Source organism: Parasteatoda tepidariorum, chromosome 5 (assembly GCF_043381705.1).
Source record: "Parasteatoda tepidariorum isolate YZ-2023 chromosome 5, CAS_Ptep_4.0, whole genome shotgun sequence".
NCBI classification, from domain to species: Eukaryota; Metazoa; Arthropoda; class Arachnida; order Araneae; family Theridiidae; genus Parasteatoda; species Parasteatoda tepidariorum.
Window position 1 is genome coordinate 4,138,979 of NC_092208.1, and position 25,209 is coordinate 4,164,187.

The following is a 25,209-nucleotide window of genomic DNA, read 5'->3' on the forward strand; positions in this document are numbered from 1 at the left end:
GTAGTGCTTTTAAAAAGGTGCTTATTTTTTATTTACATTTCTTAAAAGCTTTTAAAGGTGCTTTTTTTATTCAGGGGTTTGTAAAAAGTTTTTAGTTTTATACCTTTTAAAAAGAGATTTTTTTTGGTGTCAATTGTCATTCTGAATAACAAAAAATGCAAGATTTTCGCAATTTTCTTTCCACTATTTATCAGAAACTAGTTATTTTTATCATGATTGTGTAAAATTTTTGAAAATGTTTTTGAATTTTATTGATTTTATCTTTATAAATTAAGAACTTTAAATGATAGAAAAAAAATAATTTTTATTGCTGCACAGATCCTAATTATGATTTTTTTAAAAAAGTGATTAGAAATATATTTTGAGTGATTAAAAAGTTCTTTAAACGTGCTTATTTTTTGCTGAAAAATCTGTCTATGCACCCGGTCTATGCCTTGCCCAGGATTTGAACTCAGAACTTTTCCGTTGCTAGTCCAAAATCCACACATAGGGTATTACTCATATGCAATTTTTTTCTAAATAGGCAAAAAAACAAGTCACCAAAATATGCTTAATATTTAATTCTCTACTATCAATTATCATATTACATCAGAACAGCTGAACAAGCACCTAAAGTCTTAGCTTGTTTTATTTTGCAGATAAGTCACAGAAAGAATTATATTGATGGTTTGCTATCCTCTTTGGTATTCAAATGTTCCTTTTTCTATTTCAGGCCCTCCGAAGCTTTGAAGGGAATGAAGCTCAAGTATGCTTCTTCATCATTCACCTGCTGTTGCTTCGACCCACTGATTTCAAAAACAGGGTTTACGATTTTGTCAAAGATGTAAGCTTTCACTCTATCTTCTATTTTGTCCCGATCGTAAAGACACGGTTCCCGACAAATCACTGAAGTCAAGCATCACTGGCTGCAGTCAGTGTGCGGATGGGTGACCACTGTGATAAGTCTGTGTAGGGACCAAGAGTGTGCGGTATGGGTCCTCGTTAAACTGTTCTACCGTAAAGTGCTCAACTTCGCATGCAGGTTGTCGGGCTACCGAAGGGGAAAGTCTGATCAAAGTGGGCCGAGGGTGTGAAGCGTTGGCCCCTGTTAAACCATTTTACCATAATGCACTTTCACATGCAGTTTCTTGAGCTACTAAAGTGGGGGCGCCATCCTTTGTAATGAGAATTAAAGTTGCGATGGAGTCTTAAGATCATCCTCAGGGATGTTTCCCAGACCATCACCTATAGCTCATTTGGTTGGTCTAGTGTGACTTTAATAAAGTAATACTACTACTACTACATTTAAAAAAAATTGTTTCATGTTTATTAAAAACAGAATTTGGCAGTTTTTTTAAATTATAAATATCAGTTTTTTCTCATCTTAAGGTTTTATAAACAGTAGACACTGAAGAAACTATCCCTGTAGCCATTTTACATGTTTGAGTAAATATTTACGAGTACGCATCTGCGTCTACTGAGATTGGTTTGGTGAGATTCTTGTACTCTCACGTGCAACTCTGCTGCATTTTGCAAGATAATCTCCATTTCAGACTTCATTTTCCATCCTCTGATACCGAACCAAAAAATCTCTCGATCTTTTCAGGGTGGCTAATATAATCGAGAAAAGAGTTATTTGTCAGAACTAGTTATTTTATCATGATCATGTAAAGTCTTTGAAAATTATTTTGCATTTTGTTAATAGTGTATATAGTGCTTAAAAATATATTTTTAGTGCTTGAAAAGTACTTTAAAGGTGATTGTTGAGAGATTTTTCTATGTATCCTGTTAAAGCTTTTATACTGAAGAAGGCATCCCTTTATGAATATAGAAGATGCTATGTTTTTCATTACCAAGTGCTATATATATGTATAATCTGAGTCATTTAAATGACGTATTCCAACTACTATTTATAAAAGTGTTCTTTTTTTTTTCCAGAACTCTCCTGAACATTGGAAGCAATCAGATTGGCACGAAAAGCACTTATTGTTCCATAGGGTATATTTAAATATTATATCTTAAAATAAAATGACATTTGAATGTGATATCTCTCCTTATTCTATCAACCTCATACTTTTGTAAAATTATCTTTTGTTATAAAGATTTTGAATGAAGACTTATTGGATTATCCCTCCCCCTTAAATAACCTTATTTTGAGTTGCATTTTTTTTTTCATGACATATTCAATTTTAAAAATCAGATGTATTTTTCTTTTTCTTTTTGCTAACGCTGTTTTATTTTGTGCAAAATATACTTCACCTTATTGTCGTACAGGAGTGTTTAGATTATCTAATAAGTATAAAAAAGGTACTTATTCTTTCTCACTCTCGATTCCATTTTGTCTGCAAAATTGGATTCAGGATAATCATACTTTATGGGAGTTCATTTCTTGTGATAAAATAAAATTTAAATGAATGATCTTTAAATGTTGTTGTTGTCTTAGGCCATTACAGCAACAAGTGTGAGTGTTCTTGTTTTCCAGTGGTGCCATCTATGACTAAAAATTAAACTTCTGCCACACCCAATTATAAGGCGAACCAGGGTTGGGTTTTTGCCGTCAAAAACTGGTTTTTGACATGACAGTGGTAAAAACCGTGTTTTTACCAGTAAAAACTGTCAAAAACCTACCGTTTCCTTTTATTTATGGCATATAGCGGACAATATATTATTTTCACATAATTGCCTTTATAAATTAATGTTGTAAATGATTGCTATTGATTTTGCAACTATATACACGTATTCTTATAGAAGGGTATACATTCATGCAGAAATATTGTAGTATACTTATTGAAAATAGTGATACTTACTTTTATCATTATAGCTTGATTTGCAAAGGATTCAAAATTTTGCACTTCTTAATTGTTAGAAATAAACAAACAAACAAAAAAGCTTGGAACTATTAATAAATTCAGGAACTAAAATGAAGAATTTAAAATTTGGCATTTCTTAAATATTAGAAATAAGCTAAACAAAACTTCTAACTACTAACAAACTCTATGTCAAGAAATACTGCTATTTTGTCAAGTTAAAAGCTTTTATTCAGTTGAAAAAGCACATTAAACAAAACTTAATTACAAACAAAATTATATGTTCAGTAGTCGGGGTCACTGTGCCGAAGCATACGATAGCAAGTGACTAATTTTGCGAATTTTTCATTGCCCAGTCGATTTCTGAATTTAGTATGGATGAGTCCAAAATTCGAGAATAATGACGATTCGAAATCATTGAGGATAATGATAACAAAAGGTTAGTGCAATGTTGCCAGGAAACTCTAAAAGGATTTCCCAGGCTTTTTCATGTCTCATTTCTGTGTAAAATATTGAAAACAAAAATGATAAGAAAAGTTTATTTTATGAGGCTTTCTTTTTATGTGTACATGTGTTTCTCAAAGCAAGATTTTATGAATGAAAGTAATCAATCTTGACATTCTTCAGTAATGTAATATGCCCAACAAAATGCTTGGAAATGTTGAAAATTTTGATTAGTATCCTAATATTTTACTTCAAATAGTATGTTTTGATATAATCATGTTGGGAAAATGCAGGAATCTGTTCTTAAATATCTTTTAGCAACTTTGTTTTAAATTTTATAGCCAAATAAAAATAGAGTTTTATCCAAACTATGGTTTTTTGTCAGTTTTTGACAGAGGGGTTTTTGACATGACGGTAAAAACCATGGTAATAACCGATAAAAACCGTCACGTGTCAAAAACTTGCCAACCCTGGGGCGGACCCATTCATTCTTCCACAGATTGTAATTTTGACCTGAACCAGAGAACGATCAATCTATTTATTAATAAAATGCAAATTTGGCAAAAATAATATTTTGATACATTTTCTTAGATCAATTTTATCGAAATATATTGTTTATACAAATTACTTGTGTACCGTAATTATATTGTTATAGCCTCAATGAAAGTAAAATATCTGTCTTACTTAAAGAATTTTTGATATTTTCGGCAATTTTATTTTTAATTACTGTTTTCAAAATTTATATTGTTTATGTGGGGACATAGATATTTTTTGATTTGAATTAATATTCATGAAAATTTATTAAATTACTTTAGAGTGATTTTTTTTATTTTATTTTTCAGCACTCTTATTATTTTTTTTTAAAAAAGAAAAATTCTCCCATTTTCCTCGTTATTTTCTGAATCTTTCGCCTGCTGTCCCTGCATGTCCTAATGCTTTTCTTCTCTTCAGATATACCAGGAAAAGTTTTATTTTGAAGGATTACACGACCCAAGAAGCGAGCACACCTATTTACCTGTATACTTTGGAAATGTCTGCCTCAGATTCCTTCCTGTCATGGATATTGTCATTCACAGGTTTTTAGAATTACCAGCAGTTCCCATGTCTGTAGAGGGTCTGCTAGACCAATATGGATGTCTCTACAAATTTCATGGTAAGATCCTAAGCATCTTTTAATTTTGAATATATTTAGTGATAACGATTTATCCGTAATTATTACGATTTCATAGTCATGGTTATGGTTAGTAATGGTTAGTAAATGAATTTTTCTTTAGAATTTCCATCACAATCTATGATTCTTAGCATTTTTAAAAAGTGCTTATAGGTGCTTATTTTCGTGTTTTAAAAGCCCTTAGGTTTTTTTTCCATGTAATTAAAAAAATCTTTTTAATAAAACTAACTGAGCCACCGCGGCTCTATTTTTTCCCATTTTTCATATCCATGTAACGCAAATCCGGATTAGTTCCATCATAAAGTCCTCCATGAGGGCAAAATTTCTCCCAATACTTGTTCCAGGAGCTCTTTTGTCTTCTGGATTGGGTACAAAATTGCAAGGTTACGGAGTGGAAAATCAGTAGCCAAAAGCCGTAAATTGGGTAGACTGTTCGACGATGGTTATAAAATAAAATCTTAGACTGCACCAAAATGATATTGTTACTCCAAATGATAGGTATTTTGCGAGCATTATCTCATAGTTTTTCTATTTCTTTTCAATGAACTTTGTAAGTTATTTTAAAACTTTGTAAAAAGAAGTTATATAGTTTCTGAAACAAAGTCAGGGTTCTTGCTGTCCTAAAATGTCCTAAAAAAGTGCTAAAATTTCCCCCCAACTTTTTTAGGGCCTAAAAAGTGCTAAAATTTCTTCTGAGTGCTAAAAAAGTGCTAAATATTTTTTATTTTGGCGTTNTGGAAATGTCTGCCTCAGATTCCTTCCTGTCATGGATATTGTCATTCACAGGTTTTTAGAATTACCAGCGGTTCCCATGTCTGTCGAGGGTCTGCTGGACCAATATGGATGTCTGTACAAATTTCATGGTAAGATCCTAAGCATCTTTTAATTTTTAATATATTTAGTGATAACGATTTATCCGTAATTATTACGATTTCATAGTCATGATTATGGTCTTATTGTTAGTAAATGAATTTTTCTTTACAATTTCCATCACGATCTATGGTTCTTAGCATTTTAAAAAAGTGCTTAAAAGTGCTTATTTTCGTGTTTTAAAAGCCCTTAAAGTTGCTTTTTTTTCATTTAATTAAAAAAATCTTTTTAATAAAACTAACCGAGCCACAGCGGCTCTATTTTTTCCCATTTTTCATATCCATGTAACGCAGGCGCGGATTAGTTCCATCATAAAGTCCTCCAAGAGGGCAAAATTTCTCCCAATACTTGTTCCAGGAGCTCCTTTGTCTTCTGGATTGGGTACAAAATTGCAAGGTTACGGAGTTGAAAATCAGTAGCCAAAAGCCGTAAATTGGGTAGGCTGCTCGACGATGGTTATAAAATAAAATAAAATCTTAGACTGCACCAAAATGATATTGTTACTCCAAATGATAGTTATTTTGCGAGCATTATCTCATAGTTTTTCTATTTCTTGTCAATGAACTTTGTAAGTTATTTTAAAACTTTGTAAAAAAAAGTTATATAGTTTCTGAAACAAAGTATGACACACTGTACATTTTAATCTCCTTACCTTTTTTCATCAATTGATACTCTGCTCTTGCTGGTTTTGAGTTTCCTACATGTGTTTCAGATCGTCCCCTGACCTACTTGTATAATACTTTGCATTACTACGAAGGAAAGTTGACAGATCGTCCGTCTTTGAAGAAGAAATTGGTGTCTGCCATCATAGGTAAAAAATAACATCCTTTTTCAGTTGAAATTCTTAATTTTAATGACTTCAAAAAAATAATAATAATATTCCTCCTCCCAGGTTCTCTGAAAGACATTCGACCTGAAGGTTGGGCCCTGAGTGAAGGGTATCTAAACTTCCTACAAGATGAATCGGAAGAGCTGGCTTGGATTCCCGATCATGATTACTATGTGAAACTGATTGGTCGCTTAGTAGATAGTATCCTTTCTTTGTTGAGATATTCATTTGTAACTCATATTGACTTATCAATAGTTTATACTATGAAACTAAACTCAGTGGCGCAACAGCCCAGCCTACTGTTCCCGTCTCAGTTTCCTTGACCTTGGGCTCTAGGGTGCAGTGATAGACTAAGTGCAACTATTATAGATTCTTAACTTATGTTCATAATATTGAGGGAATTCCCAAGAATTGTGAAAATTTTACTGGCATACTTAAAAGTCTAAAATATGTGTGAATTCATGCAAGAATTAGAAACAATGGATCTGATGGTAAAGGAATGTCTGATGCTTTCAAAATTAGATTTAAGAGGATTTTTAAAAAGAAATAGATTTTTTTTCTTCCAAAAACTCCATTAAAAAGAAGAAAAAAAGTAACTTTCAAATCAGTAAAAGTGTATACATGGTGGGTACAGTTTTTAAAAAGTACTCAAAAGGTGCTTACTTTCGATTTTTAAAAACCCTTGAAAGTGCTCTTTTTATTGGGTGTTTTTAAAAATATTTTTTCGAAAATGAGATTTTTTCTCTACCGTGTCGATTTTGGTCATGTATTATGGAAAAACTTGCTTTTCACATTGTTCTACTCAACATTTTCACAATTCATTCAAACACAATGCGTTTCAGAATACCGTCGTTCTGTAGCATATGCAAGAGCCAATCATTTTACATGTTTAATAAAATACTTGGGGATCCGCATGTGCATCTACTCAGCTGGGTTCGATGAGATTTTTCTTCTATCATGCGCAACTTTGCTGCATTTTGCACTCTCCATTTCAGGCTTCATTTTCCACCCTCTGAAATCGAACCGCAAAATCTTTGGATATTTTTGTGGTGGCTAATATAAACAAGAAAAAAGTTCTTTGTCAGAAACTAATTATTTTATCATGATCATGTAAAGTCTTTGAAAATTATTTTGCATTTTGTTATTCTATATAATGTTTAAAATTTGAGAGGAAATTGTCACAACTAGATTAACCGCCATAAAGTGATTGTTTAAAAACGCTGATCATAATAGTATTAGTATATCAAAAAAGAAATTTAAATATTAAAAAGTATGTCAAATTTCTAAGCTGTTGAAAATGCGATCACTCAGGTAATGAATCCAGTCAGAAATCCAATTTTTGAAAAGTGATTTCTTCAAATGCGTAATTCAAAACATTTCAGTGCAAAACAATAGTATTAAAAAATCTTGTGAATCCATGACATTAATGAAAATGTTATTGATTAAACTACATGGTTTTATGGGTGAACCGTCAATAATCCACTCCGTCGAAAAATTATTCTACAAATGTGCAATTTGAAACATCCCATGTGTGATAATGTAGCATTAAATAATCATTTAAAAAAATGTTAAAATAAGAATGTGATTTTAAAATCTCATGTGATTACTGGTGATATACTATTATTTGAATAAAGAGATTCTTCAAATACGGCGAAGGAAATGATATGGTATTAAAACATTGAGATTTTGAAAACCAAGTGAAAATCTGAAAAAAAGGGTTGCAAAAAACATGCGGATTCACTGTGGCATCTTCTAATCGAGTGGATGGAAAAATAAGGAAATTCTTCATTCGGTATTTGCGGCATGTTATTATGACTTATTAAAATACCGAGATTTTAAAGAGCCGTGTGAAAATCTGCAACAATAGCTGCCAAAATTGTGATTGTGTGTGTTGTTAAATGAAATTGACGTTAATTATCGTTAATTTTTTTTTCTTTTCTTATTGAATGAACATGCTTTGATGTTTATCTGAAAGATCTATTTTACGGGCTGCCTGAGTCGTGTCAATTCTGAATATGATACTTTCCATTGTATATCTTATAGTTACATCTAAAAAATCAGTCTCTTTTGTATAGTTTATTGATCATTTCAATCTTTTTATTTAAAGTATATTAGCTTTTATAAGATAAAGGATAGTTTTATTGATAGCAGTCACATCTCCTTAACCAATGCTAAAGCACTTGGTGGTAAGTCGCCTTTTCCTCATACAGACTGGCGTTTCAATGAGTTTCCCAACCAAGGGGCCCACGCCCTACATGTGACATGCATCGAATTGATGGCTCTCCCCACGGCGACCACCAGTGTCGGAAATGCAGTGCTGGATATCGTATTGAGAGGGTGAGACTCATTTCTGAAAATTCTATTGGATTATAAATCACAAATTAAATGTCTAAATGTTACTTCAGATGTAATAATTGTTTAATTTATGTGTAATGATAATTGTGAATGAAGCATTTACATTTTATCGACAATTCTGTGTCTTTAAAAATTTAATTTTTATTTGCCGAGAAGTCAAAATTCCAAATGATATGTTTGAGAAAATACATTTCTTTCATCAAGAGCAGTGGTTGAGAAGTTGAGTAGCACATTAATCCATCGTTAAAAGTTATTAAACTTTCTAAAAAATCCCCAAATTTGGTGACATTTTATCAAAATTAATGCCTCATTTTTCTGCTTTTAAAAATTTTTATGAGCCGAAGTTTTGTAGCATTGGAGTAAGTTTCTAAAGATTAAAAATTAAACCACGAAAGCTCATAATTTTTTCAAACTAAGCCTTCGAAACAACCTTAAAAGTTAAACATGAATTTTTACTGAAAGAGGAGTTAAGTTGATCTGACATTTCATTTCACATTATGTTTGTTGCATGTTGAGTCATGTTAAGGAACAAATTTTATTATTTTTAATGTCAAGTTTGTGGTAACTTGCATTCGTTTTTTAATATTTTCATAAGTAAAATAAATAGGAATCTTGCAAATTTTTCATTAAAAAAATTTCTTTGCTAGTATAAAATTCAAACGTGTCTAATTAAATTTCCTAGAAAAATTATATATATATTTAAAATAATATTTATTTATATATATAAAATTATATATTATATTTTTTTTTTGAGATTTCACATGATTATTGTTGCAAGTAAAATGTAGTGTGTCAGTAAATGTTCACTTAAATATGTCTGTGGGTAGAAGAGTGGGTGATTATGCCAACCTTCTTCTATCAAAAGGTATCCTGAAGATGGAATCGAGTTATCATGTCTTATATATTAGTGAATCCTCCTCAACAATTTTATCAGGGATAGAATTTGATGAATGGATACCACTAGCTGCCATTCGTGCAGACCGGGAGAGCTGTTTTAAGTTCACTGGATTTTGAGAGCTGTATTAAGTTCACGGTGGTGTTGGTGGTCTCTCCTCTATTAGTAGTCGAGTGTATGTAATTGAGACTGAGAAGCAACAGCTCAAGGAGGACGTTGACCCAGTCACAAATAGCAACTCAACTGTTCAATGTNATCCCCAATTTGGTGACATTTTATCAAAATTAATGCCTCATTTTCTGCTTTTGAAAATTTTTATGAGCCCAAGTTTTGTAGCATTAGAGTAAGTTTCTAAAGATTAAAAATTAAACCACGGAAGCTCATAATGTTTTCAAAATAAGCCTTCGAAACAACCTTAAAAGTTAAACATGAATTTTTACTGAAAGAGGAGTTTATATTTAAAATTATATTTATTTATATATATAAAATTATATATATTATATTTTTTTATTGAGATTTCACATGGTTATTGTTGCAAGTAAAATGTAGTGTGTCAGTAAATGTTCACTTAAATATGTCGGTGGGTAGAAGAGTATTTGACTATGCCAACCTTCTTCTATCAAAAGGTATCCCGAAGATGGAATCGAGTTATCATGTCTTATATATTAGTGAATCCTCCTCAAGAATTTTATCAGGGATAGAATTTGATGAATGGATACCACTAGTTGCCATTCTTGCAAAAGACCGAGAGAGCTGTTTTAAGTTCACCGGATTTTGAGTGCTTGTGGTGAGAGCTGTTCTAAGTTCACGGTGGTGTTGGTGGTCTCTCCTCTATTAGTAGTCGAGTGTATGTAATTGAGACTGAGAAGCAACAGCTCAAGGAGGACGTTGACCCAGTCACAAATAGCAACTCAACTGTTCAATGTCAATCATTTTATTTTATTCTATAACTGTTGGTGAACAGCTGACCCAATTTTGGGTTTTAAGACTACTAATGTTCAACTCAGTAGCCTTGCAATTTTGAACCAATCCAGAAGACAGAGGAACTCTTGGACCCCTAGAGGTATGATTTGTTATGGGAACATGGAGGACTTTGTAACTCGGCAGATTTAACGTGCAGCAGTCACCATTTACTACACTGGGAGTTTTCGGCCAGCAGGGATCGAACCCGCTACCTCTTGCCCACTTTAATGTGAACCTTTAGTCAAGGTGGGTGTTTACTTTCTATGTAGGCAAGTTCATATCGCGTCCGCTGGTCACCAATGTGGGGTTAGGATCTTTCGACCATGCCAACCTTCATCTGTCAAAAGGTACCTCAGGATTGAATCGAGTTAGCATGTCTTATATACTAGTGAATTGAAGTTTAATAATTGTAGTGGTAGTTACGCCACATGTTTTTTATATGACATGAGAACCTATGGAAATAAAATAAACTATGTGTAATATTTTATTGTAGGCGCACCGTCGCAATTCATTCTAATATCCTTGCCTGGATGAATGCTGTTGGACTTGTATTGACTGCCTTGCCCGTAAGTTTCTTTTTTCTAAGGAGCTGTGTTCTTAGTATTAATTAAAGGAAAATTCTTTTCTTATTTAAACAAATCAAAATAAATTGTAAAATGGTTGATTTTGTGGATTGAATCAACTGAAGAGAGGACAATTACAGTCAATTTTTTTTAAAAAAATGCATTCAGAATCTCTCAAAACTCCCAGAAAACATTTTATTCCTTTTCTAAGAGTGCTAATTATTTAGTTATAATTAAATCCAACTATTTGAAATGGTAAATAACTATGTGAGAACAGAAATATGTATAAATGAACTACTCTAATGTATCTTAATGAAAATGTGGGCTTAACCCCTTAACAGTGACATATTTTTAGAAAAATGTAAAAAAATTTTTGACTGTTTAATTTTGTTCTTTATATAATTATAAAAGTTAGAAAATGGTTTTTTACAAAAATAAAATTTTGAATGCAGTAACTACTGTATTTATAATTTTTACATACACATGAAAAAGTAATGGATTACACATACATCTTATTCAAGTAGAGCAAATGAAACACAATTTTGAAGCGAAATATAATATAACTAATATAATATAAAATAACAACACTATGATTTTCAATTCATAAAGTTAACAAATCTTTTACAGTATGCAGTATATCCCAATATACAGTACTGCACACAAGTTCATATCACACTCCTTGCATCACCCGCATTTTCCTTCCTTCAACTGAAGCCGTAATCGATGAAAAACTAGGACCACTCCTGCCATCTATTAGGAAAATAGTGAATTAAGTATCCTAAAGTAGAAACGAACTCAGCTCGAGCTTCACAAAATAGAAGCATTCATTTTTCTCCTGCTTAAAGTTAGTTCGGGTATTGCAAACACTGGATTTTGGAACTTGGAAATGGATTTGGGCAACACTGGCTAGGGATTAATGTAACGTAATTTTATTATATTTTAAATTTCAATGGTACCCACTGAAACATTGTTAATAGTTGATAAAATTTGAATAGTAAAATTTCTTTGTGCAGTAAAAGAAGTGTTAGCATAAGTTATGGATTCTTGATATTACTTATTAAAATGATGCATTATAGATACAAAATAATTTTGTTCTTTAATTTTTTTAGCCAAGTTTATTTTAATTTTAAAGTAAATTTCAAATTCATTTCGAAGATTTATCTTCATGTTAAGTGGGGGGAAAATTTGAATCCCTTTTTTTATAAAGAATAGTTTTAGATATTATAAATGCAGAAAAACTTAAGTTATTATTTTTTTTTAGTTATTTATTCTAACTTGAATTTAATGCAGGAAATTATCTTCAGCATAGCAGTAGCCTTTCGAAAAAACTTGTAATCTCAGCATAACTTTGAATTCATTCTTTCAACAACAAAATATTTAAGTTAAAAGAATAAAAAAAAAACTAATATATTCCTGTTTGTTTTATTCACCTTATTTTTATTAACATTAATCTATGTTATAAGAGTATTGAAATTAAGAATATGCATATATTTAGTTCTACACAATAGGAACAGGAATTAAATTTTATAAATGCATATAAAAAAAATTTTCAATGTAGCAAAATTCCTATTTACTCAAAGAATTAAAATATCGAGAACAATATCAACATTACTGTCTATTTAATAAATAATAATAAAAAAATATGCATTATAATTTCTTTGCATTTTGCATAATTTATTATTCAGCTTTAATGAAACACGAAGGTCTCTAGTTTATTGATACTTGCTAAAATTAGGTGGCTAAATTAAATTATATTAGGTGAAATTTTAAGATTCACCACATAAATTGTGGCAATGATGATGATGGGCAGATATATTTCAATGAATTAGATTCGTGAAAGTGGTGCTTCGTTTTGGTGATACCAATTGATTAACCTTAGATTTTTTCACCTATTTTAATTTTAAAAATTTTTTCTAAAACTGTGTAGTACATTAATTTTATATTTTTTTATGTATAAAGAAGACACGCAACATAGCACAATAGTGGTTATTTTGAAAATATATTTTAATACTTGATAAACTTTGTAAATAATTTTAAAAATAGTTGAGTATATATTATCTTTCTTTTGGAGCACCTAGTATCTCTTATTTTACTTTTTTCTTTGTGTCTTTAAGGAAGCATATTGGTCAGTTTTAAATGACCGCATCTTAGAAGTGATGAAGTCTCCACTTTTGTCTGAGCCATCTCCCGACATGGATCCGTTCCTGATGTTTGATTTTGCCGGAAGTTACAACAGCATGACAGAGTTGCCGTGCAGCTACCTCGTCGCTCTCACTCACTCTGTTTGGTATCACGCCAGTATAGGACAAATTTGCACCCTAACTCAGTGAGTGGTTGTTTAATCTCTTATTTTAAACCCTAAACATATGGCTTGAAACTCATGGCATACTTTTACCTATGCTAGCCAAATCTACTTCTAACCTATTTATGTAATTAAAATTTTAACTTAGATTTAATTTTGCCACCAATCTGCAGGAAATCATCCTTACCATATCAAAGCATGGTGAAACCGTCCTATTAATAAAATCATGAAGTTTTGCAAAAGTAAATTTTTGGGGGGAATGTATTGAAAAAACAAACTGCATTTTCTTATCTGAATATTTAGAGTTTCCTCAAGTTGTGAAAGTATATGTGGTGAGAGTTGTTATATTTTTGTAGTGGTAAGTACACTACAGTACTCCTCCACCAGAATTATATCTGTGATATAATTCAATGAACGGGATACCACCAGGTGATTCATTACTATTTTGTGAGTAGCTGAGAGAGCTGTATTAAGATCACCGTACTTTAGAGTGCTAATCGTGAGAGCTGTATTAAGTTCACGGTCATGGTTTCTCCTTTGTTGCTATTAGTAGTCGAGTTTATGCAGGTCGATATTGTGTGTGATTTAGACTTAGTTTCTGTCAAAGTCACCAATGTGGGATAGTAGTTACTGACAATGTCAACCTTCATCTATGAAAAGGTACCCCACCATAAAATCGAGTTAACATGCCTTATATACTGGTGAATTGGAATTATATATTTGTGATGGTAGATACACTACCGTATATAATTAACAAATTTCATTCTGCCCCCAATTAACAATAAAGGCAAACTTACCAATGTGGATCAACCTTCCTAAGGGAGGGGGAGAATTGAAAAAACGTGAAAAGAAATCCAAATGAAAATGAACTTTCTTTTAACTTTTATCAATTATTACATAATGTAACCTTTTTTATTTTCAAATAACTAGTAATCCAAAAATACAGTCAATTCGCTATAANCTTAAGGAAGGGGGAGAATTGAAAAAACGTGAAAAGAAATCCAAATGAAAATGAACTTTCTTTTAACTTTTATCAATTATTACATAATGTAACCTTTTTTTATTTTCAAATAACTAGTAATCCAAAAATAGTATGAAAACTTTTCAGTTAGAAGTATTTGTTTTATAGTTTTTGATTGCATCAACTTTTAGAAATTTTAAGTAAAAAATTTTTTTTTAATTTTTCCAATTTATTTCGTGACATGATTTTATGACATTTTAATTAGTCTAAACTTTCTAAGAATGGAAATTTTTCTGTATCACATCTGCTCACCAAAAATTATTATATTTAAATCATCTCAGGTCAGTTGCCGTGTTATAAAAATGTCCAATTTTTTAACGAAATATTACAAATCAGGGTGAAAATTATGGATCTGAAACCTATTGTGTAATCTTATTGACTGACTATATAAAGCATAACATATTTTTTTATACATATAGTTTAAATTAACAAATTTTAATTATATATATAAATTTTAATTATATTAATTTATAATGATTAGTCTCTTTCGAAAAAATGTAAATTGATAATGATTGGTCACAGTCAGAAATCTGACAATTTCGGATGTAAATAAAATAGAATATTTTTTCCCATTGCATAACTTGCAAATAAAAGTCGATTTCAGACCAATTTCCTATTTTGAAGCTGGTTTACTAATTGAAAGAGTTACAATGTCATTTAAAAATTACAAACTTTTTCCCCCATAAAAGATTACTTCTGTGTCAGAGTGTATTAACTATTTCAGGGAACTAAATTTTAAGATAATCTTGATGTCAACTATAGAAAAACTTTTGAGAAAAAAAGCCAAATTTAAACACCAAAAATGTTTAATTTTAGTTTTGAATATTTTGCATTTTAAAAAATGATTGAAAATAATTGATGTCTTTAATTGAATAACTATAAATAATTCTGTTTTGATCTCATTTCAGACTATTGAGGGAAAAATTTAAACCTGAAGTGAAAACAGAGGAGCAGTTTCTGTTTATCTGCCATTTAGTTTCACCCTTTTTGCAGCGTTTTTATGTGGAGAGAACACGATATGCAATGGAGGTATGTGTGCATCCTTCCTTTCACAAAACAGGATGCAATCATTTTTGTGAATGCTATTTGTGAAAACCTGACTTTTTTTTATTTGTATGTTTGAAAACTTTTCATAACTTCTTTACATTGAAACAGCAAAATTCTTTTTTAATTGCATAAATTTTGAAAAGTAATTTTGTTATTATAAAAACTGTGTAAGTTGACAATTTGTTGTGCATTGTTATATAGTTGTCAACTTGTACATATGAATGAGTCCTGTTTTTTTCTTCTTTTATGCACCATTTTTCACATATATATATACAGTCGGACCTCTATTTCACGAAGTCATTAAATTCCAATTATAAGTCCGTTATATGGAAAATTCCTTAAATAGAAAATCCCCTTTTGAAATATGTAAACAACAAAAAAAAAGTTTAAAATATACACTAGACATAATTAAAATAGCAATTGATACAACTTTATCTTCTAAACTAGTATCTACTATTTATTTTATAGATCTTAACCATAAAAGAAATCTGCATGAAAAGCAAGAATAGAGCAAAACATTATTTAGTGTTACATTATCATGCTACATACATTTTCAACTAAGGGATTTTAACATACATTACCACATGCGTTCTTAAGTTTAATTGCTACTGATTAAATCCGTTAATTTTGTCTGAGTTTTTCGTTGGAAATGCAAACAAAAAGGGAAAGAGATATTATTGCTTTCTCTGAAAGTAAAGTGGCTTCGAAAATAAAAATGCGTTAACAATAAAAAAATGCCCCCATAAAATGCGTTAACAAGTTTGAAATGTCCTGAAATATTTTGGGAAATGGGAAAAGTGGATCCCCCCCCAAAAAAGTTTGTTAAATAGAAAATTCACTTCGCTATTTGAAAGATATTTTTCGAAGAAATTTCCAAAATATTCATGGTTCCTCGAAAAAATAGCAAAATAGAGAAATTCGCAAAATGGAAGTTCCTTAAATAGAAGTCCAACTGCGTATATATATATATATGATTATAGTTAGTTTTTTTTTTAAATAAGACTTTAAAATTTTATTTAGAAAATATATGTTACAAAAAGATTAATTACCATAATGATTTACAATTGATTATATAAATTTAATGTTTAACTGATTTCTTAGAAACCAATATGCATATTTTGTTAATGATGCATGCAACACATTTATTTTAAATTATTTCTTAAAATAACATCTATATGCAATTAAAAAACTTAACATTGAATAAGTATAAGTATTTTTTTTTAATATTTATGCTGATATATTTCTTTTACAAATACCCTGACTTATTTTGCAAGACATGACTTAAATGAGTGAGAAGTTGCAGTGGAAGTAAATTTTTTTAATTACATATTTATTTAAGTTATTCTTTGTGGTGTTTCTATTTGATCTTTTTTATTTAATATCTTTTTTATTTAATATCTTTTTTTCCAAAGCTCTTTTAAATACAATATAAAATGTTAATTTATATGCTCGAAACTAACAAGCTCTATGCTTCTATAAATATAAAGACTATTTGCGCCACTCTGTTCCCAGAATAAAAACATTCCTGAAAATAAACATGTGTGTCACAATTAACAGCTGCAGTGTCAGTAATGTTCAGTTCTTGTTGTTCCTTAATTTTACATCTCTAGTTGTACAACTGCCCTCCATTAAAAATAAAAACACTTTTTTTTTTATAAATAATAATTTAAAAGTTTCTATTTTGTAGATACAGTATTCTTTTTTTCCCTTTTGTGTAGTGGCCATTAAAATGTTCAGGTGTCAAAAATGTTAGTATATATTTTTTTCGGCAATTACTTCTGCGGATTTCATGATTTTTACTTACTTTTTTTTAAAATTGTAATGATTATTTACAAAAGGCAAAGAAGGAAATAATTTGTGCCCCCCCTCCCCCCGCAACAAAATGCAAAAATATCACCTATAATATTTGAATAAAAAATTATTACATGTTCAATTAAAAAAAAATTATCTAGTTTTTTTTTGTAAACACATAGCTTTTATTATTTTAAATTAGCAGCATTTATATGTGTTATAATTAAAAGTATCTTGCAGAAAGATATTAGCTCTAGAGAGTTTTGTCGCAGGTGGCTCGAAAAAATTCTGCCACAAGGGATCCTACCGTGTGCTAATAAAAATGCACCGACAACATTCAACAATGAAAAACTGCGACACCATCATTAGATTTTTATACGTAGTAAGATATATAGCATTTTCCATAGCTTATGGCATTGAGAAAAGAAATGCTTTCCAAATAGTTCCATTGTTAAATTATTAAAAACTAAACTTCATTGGTTGTTAATTTATTAGTGAAAAAGCACTTACGGCTGCTTCTTGACATACATTAAAAATCCGGTTAATGATTCAGCATACTATAGTTATGATTTCAATAATTTGCATTTGACTTTTGCTACTGTAAGATAGTTATTATTTTCAATATTTGTAGTATTTATCATTTGTATTGTAGATTACTGTAGAACTTTATGAAATGTTGGAAGCTGTTGATAAAAACTGTGAGGAGTTGCGCTACATCGATCCTGTGTGCGACTTACTGTATCCTTTACTGTTTTATTTTCAATTGATTCAATTATGTGCTAATTTCTTTTTGTACTTTTTTTGTGATATTTATGAAGATCATACGTTTTTCAAAATTTAAGAGGACTCATTGAATTCCATAGATTTAAAAGTATAATAAGTTATAAAAATTAGCTCATATGCTAGGAATTTGGATTTAATAATTTGATTTCTTAGCAAGACTTGTAGAGGCAGTAGGAAAAATAGCAGACTCTGACTGCTGGAATTTTGAATTTAAAGACTGACTTTAACTCCCTCATATATATATATATAAAGCAAATTAAATAAATGCAAAAAACATGAAGAAAATTAAGAAAAGCAATAAATTTCATTTATTGCGCATAAGCTGCAAGTAAATAGAACTCATAAAATAAGTTCGAAATTAAGATAAAACAAAGGAAAATTACAAACATATGAAAAAATGGAGGGAAAGAAAAATAATAAGAAGAACAAAAATAACAAAAAACTGGAGAAAAAAAAAATTTATTATTATTTTTTATTTAAATTATTTTTTTCCAGTTTTTTTTTTTATTATTTTTTTTTTTCTGTTTCCCCCTTTTTTTCATATGTCTGTAATTTTCCTTTGTTTTATCTTCATTTTGAACTTATTTTATGAGTATTCAATCTTATTGAACTTATAATGAACTTATTTTATGAGTATATGTAATTTTCCTTTGTTTTATCTTCATTTTGAACTTATATATGTACATATTACATCATTTACTCAAAACAAATGAAAGTATAACACGGGATTCGTTGTTTATATGTCATTAGTAAACTTTTGTATTGATGTCTATTATATCTGAGCTCATTTGAAATATTTTGTATTTCTCTCATATTTTTTATTTTCTTGAAATAAAAATAACATTAAATGAGACACTAATTTCGATCGTCAAACTGAAAGCATATCTATAGCTATATTTATAACAATAGCCTATCTATTACTCTATATATGCTTAAAAAGTCAATTTTCAATTATAGGATTTTGGTGAACATTTTAGTAAAAGTATTTCATATATATATTTGAGTTTTTTTAATATTAATTTAGTTTTATATAGTTAAAAAAAAAATTTCCTTTCATTTATTATAACTAAATTTAAATAATATCACATTATTTATTTATAATTACATGTATAGCATTTGTAAACATAAACACTAACTAAAATCCACAATTTTTTCGTGTTCAAAAGTCTCTTCTCAGATTATGATTTCAATTTAATTAAAATAGTTTTCAATAAATATAATTTGAAAAACTAATAATTCTGTAATAAAAGTTTAGTGTGCATTAACACAATTTTCATTGTGGGTAGATACGTATGTTGTGAGTCAGTATACTCAAATATATATATATATACAGGACTAATTGTGCTCCGTAAAAAATCCGAATTTCCGGATTTTTCGATAACTGGGATCCAGAAGTTTCCGAAATCGAAGGTTCAGACGTTTCAAAAAATCATTGATCACAAAAATTTTCGTAAATCAAACTTTCAAAGATGGAATTTAAAAACACAGATTATTTTATTTGCTTGTAAGGGAGAGCCCGAGAGATACTTTATACGCTTATATTCAAGATTAATATTTATTTTTTTATCAGTAAATAGTTATTATAATCATAAACTCAAGAAAGAAAGACTTATTTGTAAATTTCAATTGCTTCTCCAGGTCTTTCATAGGTATGTGTAAAATTTTAAATGTATTTTAAGTAAACTAAGAAATGTTTAGAAAAAGGAAAAAACCTTGTTTAAATTTTTTTCTAATTATTCAATTTAAACTTCTTTTTTTTTCACTTAAGAAATTTTCCGGAACTTTGACTTGGGCTCACAATCACCCCTGTATATATATTTGAATTTTTTTTTTTTAATATTAGTTTAGTTTTATATTTCGTTAATTTGGTGATATTAATAAATCTTCAAAAAATAAATATGTGAATTTTGTGTTTTTTAAGATTGTTTTTCTTGTCTAAACTAGCAAATGTTTTTATTCTTTTAAATATATTTCTTTCTTCCTTTTTTTTAATTTAAGAGATCTTTCTTATTTTAAAATGTGTTACCATTGTAATTTAAGTTCAATAAAACATCGATAAACGACGTTTGTTAACAGATTAATTACAGAAGAAATTAGAAATACAGAAAACCTGGAGATTCAGACACCTGGGATAGCGGTAATCCCAAGTATCCCGGACAGTTTATTCTCTACTGTTAATTTGTTTGTCTTCCAACAAAATTTTTCAAAATACAAATTTCCATTTCTAATTGTCCAAAAAAAATTTAAGCCACCACTCGAAACTCCTTGCTTCCAACTCTTTTTACCCAAATATCCTTCCAAATCCTTGATTCCGGCTCCTGCTTCTTAGAAGGTTATTCTCTAATTGATATATGTAAAGTGATGTTTCAAGTAAACCTATGGTCAGTTAATTGAAGTCTTTCATATATATATTTTTATTTTTAAAAAATTATTTTGTCACATTCAATTAAAACTTTATATTATTAATTTTATATTAATCAGATTATTCATTCAAATGCTGTATTTTCTGACTCATTCTCACTCAAATAAATCAATTCTCGTGTTATTGGTCTAAAATAAACTTACTATAAATAAATATTATATAAAACTAAATTTGATACTTTTTAACCTATAAAACAGCCTTTGCTTAAACACTGGAGTAAGAAATTAAGAGAATTTGTTCACTTGGTCGATTATCTCTAGAACTACTGGACCGATTTTAATGAAATTTGATGTGTACATGCGTTGATATAATACAAAACAAATAACTATTCAACAATTGAAATACACACGCATGATCGTGTATAACACTTGTTGGAGTCGGACAGTATGAAACTGCCCCTGGACAATTCAGGCCATTTGCCACAGGAAATGATAAACTGCCTTATTTCAAGTATGAAATCACGCTGTAAGGCCTGTATAACTGTAAGAGGGGACCATACCCCCTATTAACCCTTTTTTTGTTGTTAATTCTGCAACCGCTGTTTCATACCTTCCGACTCCAATGAGTGTTACGCACAATCATGCATATGTATTTCAATTGTGGAATGGTTATTTGTTTTGTATTTTATGAATCTATGTACATATCAGATTTCATTAAAATCGGTCAAGTAGTTTTAGACATAATTGACCAAGTCTGAAAATTCTCTTAATTTCTTACACCAGTGTGTGTGTATATGTATATATTATTATTATTATTATTAGTTAAGAAATCTGCTACTCGCCAAACAATATTTTTCACTATATTCCAATTTTTTAGAAATCAAGTAAGTTTTCAAGTGAAGAATTTGATTGTTTTTTTTCTTTCTAATAATGACTATCACTTTGTTTCTTTAACACTGATTTAGATATCATATAAAATATATGTTTATAGGAGATGCTATAAAAAATGAAATTGAACGTAGTATAAGGAATCTAAGACCAGCTATTCAGCGAAAATTGCGGTTCATTAGTCATCTAAACATAGAAGAAATGCAGACAAGTTAAAAAAAATTTTAATAATATTTTAACGCCAATTGAAGCTGTATTATAGAATTCTTCTCATTCAGCTGTTGTTTTAGTATTGGACTGTCATTCTTTTTCACATTGTATTTATATTGTTATTAATTCCTGTTTTTTGAAATTATTTAAAAAATTTTTGCTAAGAGCTGTATTGAATAAATACAGCTTTTTCTTTTAGTCTATGTAAATATGTAAATACGTCATATATTTTTTAAGACATGTGACATGAATGTAAAATACAATCTCAGAGAGACTTCTCAATTTTGTTAATTATTGTGATTATTCATTATAAAAATTATGGTTTATCTTAGTTTGTATATTGTGTTTGAATCATTTGTACTGCTTAAATTAAGAAAACAAACCACTTTGTGTTGGAATGTCCTCCTGACATTCTAATTTTCAATGACAAAATTTTCTGATTGTTTTGGGAAGGAAATTGTATATTCAGGGGTCTGTGCAGGGTAAATTTAATACTGTTTAGCGGTGCCTTCACAAGTTCAACTTCAGGGAAAATAGTAATTTCACAAATAAAAAAGCAAGTTCTCATGCAGGCGCCATTCTCGTTGCAATCTATGGAAAAGAGGAGCTTTCTGCCTGCTGTCTTTTACGAAAAAGTAGCACGTGTTTGGTCAGATAGTGCAACGTGGTAAGCCTAACCGGTCACTTATACCATATCAAACCTAACTTTTTTCCGCCAAGTTTTTTATAATGAAATTTCGAGGCTCTCCCTCTATAGACTTGTCAAAATTCAAAGATTATCTTAAACACTATTGTAAATTTAATCTAACAGACCTTTATTTCTTTATGCACCAATTTTTTTTTTTTCTCTGTGAAACTTTTTTTTTTGTATGACCCAGTTGAAAATATTCTCATAATGAAAATAACTTTTAGTGCTAGTACTGTCAAGTGCATGTTTTTATTAAATTCAAGTTGAAATTTAACTATGGACAATAATTTTTATGGATTTTGAAATTTGGATACAATTTTTAGTCTAAAATTTTACAATAGCAAAATTGTTTTTGAATATATGGGGAAATACATCTAGAAATTTACCAGTCATACATGATTTTTATTTGTAGTGACAATTTTTGAAAATATTTTCTTACTTTAACATATTTTTGTGTTGATTTTTTTATATAATTTTCACAAATTATGTCTAAATTTTCACAAAATAGGCACCTCTTAAAAAAAAACCTAAGGCAGACCCCTGATATTGTGTGCTAAGAAAAAAAATATGGCGAATAAACTTTTTTTCCTTCAAACCTTTAATCTACAATTTAAAAAATACAGGGTTGCCACTCCACAAGGAGAACAGGTAAAACCTGGAAAATACAGGGAATTTAAAAATCACCTAAAATGCAGGGAATTTTGACTTTTTTTCTTTACAAACTAGGAAAATACAGGGAATTTTGTTTCTTATTTTTGTCTTTTAAAAAATGGTGACCACTCGAAGTGTAATCTATGGGATATTTAGTCATGATATTTCAGCTATACTAAACTATTTCACTTACTATAGCATTATTTAAATATGTTCAGCTGTTTTCCCACCGATTAAAACTAATAAATATAGTTAGCCCTATATAGCTCACACAAGAGCACAGTAATTGTTGTTTCCTCTTAATATATTACTTATAATATGTACAGGGAAAACATAGGGAATTTTTTTTCCAGATTTGAGTGGCAACCCTGAAATATTTTCCCAGATCTACAGCCGATTAAGTAGCAGCCTGGAAAAATTCGAAGAAATTTAAATTGTATAATTTTTTATATAAGGAACAAATTAATTTCATTCTCTTCTGCATTCCTTTTCGTCCAATCCATTCCTTCCTGTAGCCAAATAATTTTTTTCCTGATTAAGATCATTTTGATGTTTAATAGTAAAGATATATTTAAGCCCCTTTAATTATTTATTTACATATTTATCGAAAAACGTTACATGAATACATGCAAGTATACTTCAATGTTACTTTAGTATTCAATATTTAATTTTTATTATGATATAACAAGTAATAAATTGAAGAAAAAATGAATATGGAAATTCTGGCATAAAATTGTGGAAAAGATTTTTTTTTTTTTACACGACTCTATTTTAATCTAAAACTAATTATGCAAATAAAAAAAAATTCGTCTATTTAGAAAGTTGTTTACGCAAAATATGCTAAAAATAATTTTTCAATTTTATAATGACAAAATTTTTATTGAATTTTAAGCTATACATATTTTTACGTCCTTCTTAATAGTGTAATTTTTCTGTGGAATTCCCCTTTTTACACCATAAACTTAACAATTCTAGAATTTTTAAGTTTATGGTGTTAAGCTAGGGGCCCATCAACGAATTTTGCAAGTTGATTCAAATATCTATTTCACCTAAATGTTTCTGAATTTTTATGAGTTCTTACAAAATTTTAAAAGGGAAAATTGGGGTCTTATACTTATTTATGATTTTTAGAGCAAGTAAAACTTGTATCATGGTAGTAAGTTATTTCAAAAATGTAGAGTTTTCTCTTTATTAATTTATTTAAAATGATTTGATACAATTAAAAATTCAAGTCAATTCAAGAGTGGTCATTTACAAATAGATTTTTTTTTTTAATATGTTACATTCAAAACGAACTCTAATTAAACTAAGTTCCATTTTTCAAAAGAACATTAAATCTTAAAATTGGTTGATAGGGAGAAATTATTTAATTGAGATTTAAATGAGTAATGGCATTTTGAAATATCAGAAGAGTGAATTAATTGAAGATGTTTTTTTAAAAAAAAAAATTAATATACTCCTTCAAATTGTAATTTTGAATTATAGTTTAACTCTTAATTTCGAAAACTTTCTTTCCAAATTTTCGTTATCATGCAGTTTTTTCTTCAAAATAGTTGTTGTATGTCTGAGTAAAATTGGATGACGAGCTCCAGATAAGTTGAAAAATTCACCTTTTTATTTCTTCAGAGTTCATTTAATTTCTTTTCTTTTTTTTAATTTCGCCATGAAAAATTACACTGAGTAAACGTAGTTTCCTTGAATTAAACATAGTTTTTTAGGAAACATATATGATTAGCATAGAAACTATAAAAACTATCTTCATAATTTATCACTACTTTGCTGAAGAAGTCTACGAATCCAAAATGGAGGATTTTAGTATTGAAGGTTCTCTTCCAAAAAAAGAAGAAAGAAAAAAGATTGAGCACCTTTACATTTCTTGTACATAGATAAGGCCAAAACCCATTAGATAAGTGTAGAATGAAATAAAAATTAATTACATTTTTGTCTTGTAAAAACTTTTTATTGATCTTTATTGCAACATCTTAAAACAAAACTTAAAATTTTTCAACACACACATGAATATATTCAATTACAAATCAATAGATTCAGATAGTGCAACAATTCAATTACAAATCAATATAAACACTATTCATGCCTTTTCGCTTATAACCTTTTGTTAATTAATTTTGATTTAAAAAAAATTTATGATTATTAATAATGAGAAAAAAAATATTTTTATTACTTTAAGTATAAAATGTTGAGGGAATTCAAGAGAAATTAAAGGGGAAAAAATTATATTGGGCAGAGTGAAATGTTCATCTTGAATGAATATTCATTCAAGATCATTACCATTTAAGTACAGTTTGTAGAGTTGCCAAATTAAATGCAAGCAACATTTAAAATAAAATATAGATTTAACTTATTTTTTAAACTTTTGATGACCTTGATTGACCTCTAAATTTCTTTCTCTTTTTTTTTCTTTGAGGTGAAATATTACAGGAGGTCATAAGTATACTGAAGGAAACTTTTTAGAAGGTGAGACTCAAAATACAGTCAAACCCCTCCACAGTGAACCTTCAAGGAACCAAAATTTCGGTTCACCATAACCAGGAGTTCACTATATCCATACTACAAACAATTTTAACTAATTT

General features: G+C 29.2%; 1 protein-coding gene across 1 annotated transcript in view; it reads left to right on the forward strand.

Annotated features, from left to right (window-relative positions):
- Window positions 1-21,610, forward strand: part of LOC107436274 (mediator complex subunit 23) — a 67,325-nt gene extending 45,715 nt beyond the window's left edge. The window contains exons 21-31 of the mRNA XM_071180875.1: window positions 713-823; window positions 1,918-1,977; window positions 4,182-4,383; window positions 5,984-6,082; window positions 6,164-6,301; window positions 8,278-8,437; window positions 10,807-10,879; window positions 12,991-13,202; window positions 15,108-15,228; window positions 17,690-17,775; window positions 21,147-21,610. Of these exons, the coding sequence (XP_071036976.1) occupies window positions 713-823; window positions 1,918-1,977; window positions 4,182-4,383; window positions 5,984-6,082; window positions 6,164-6,301; window positions 8,278-8,437; window positions 10,807-10,879; window positions 12,991-13,202; window positions 15,108-15,228; window positions 17,690-17,775; window positions 21,147-21,285 (1,401 nt within the window). The 3' untranslated portion in view covers window positions 21,286-21,610. The remainder of the gene's footprint in view (window positions 1-712; window positions 824-1,917; window positions 1,978-4,181; window positions 4,384-5,983; window positions 6,083-6,163; window positions 6,302-8,277; window positions 8,438-10,806; window positions 10,880-12,990; window positions 13,203-15,107; window positions 15,229-17,689; window positions 17,776-21,146) is intronic.
- Window positions 21,611-25,209: the final 3,599 nt, after the last annotated feature.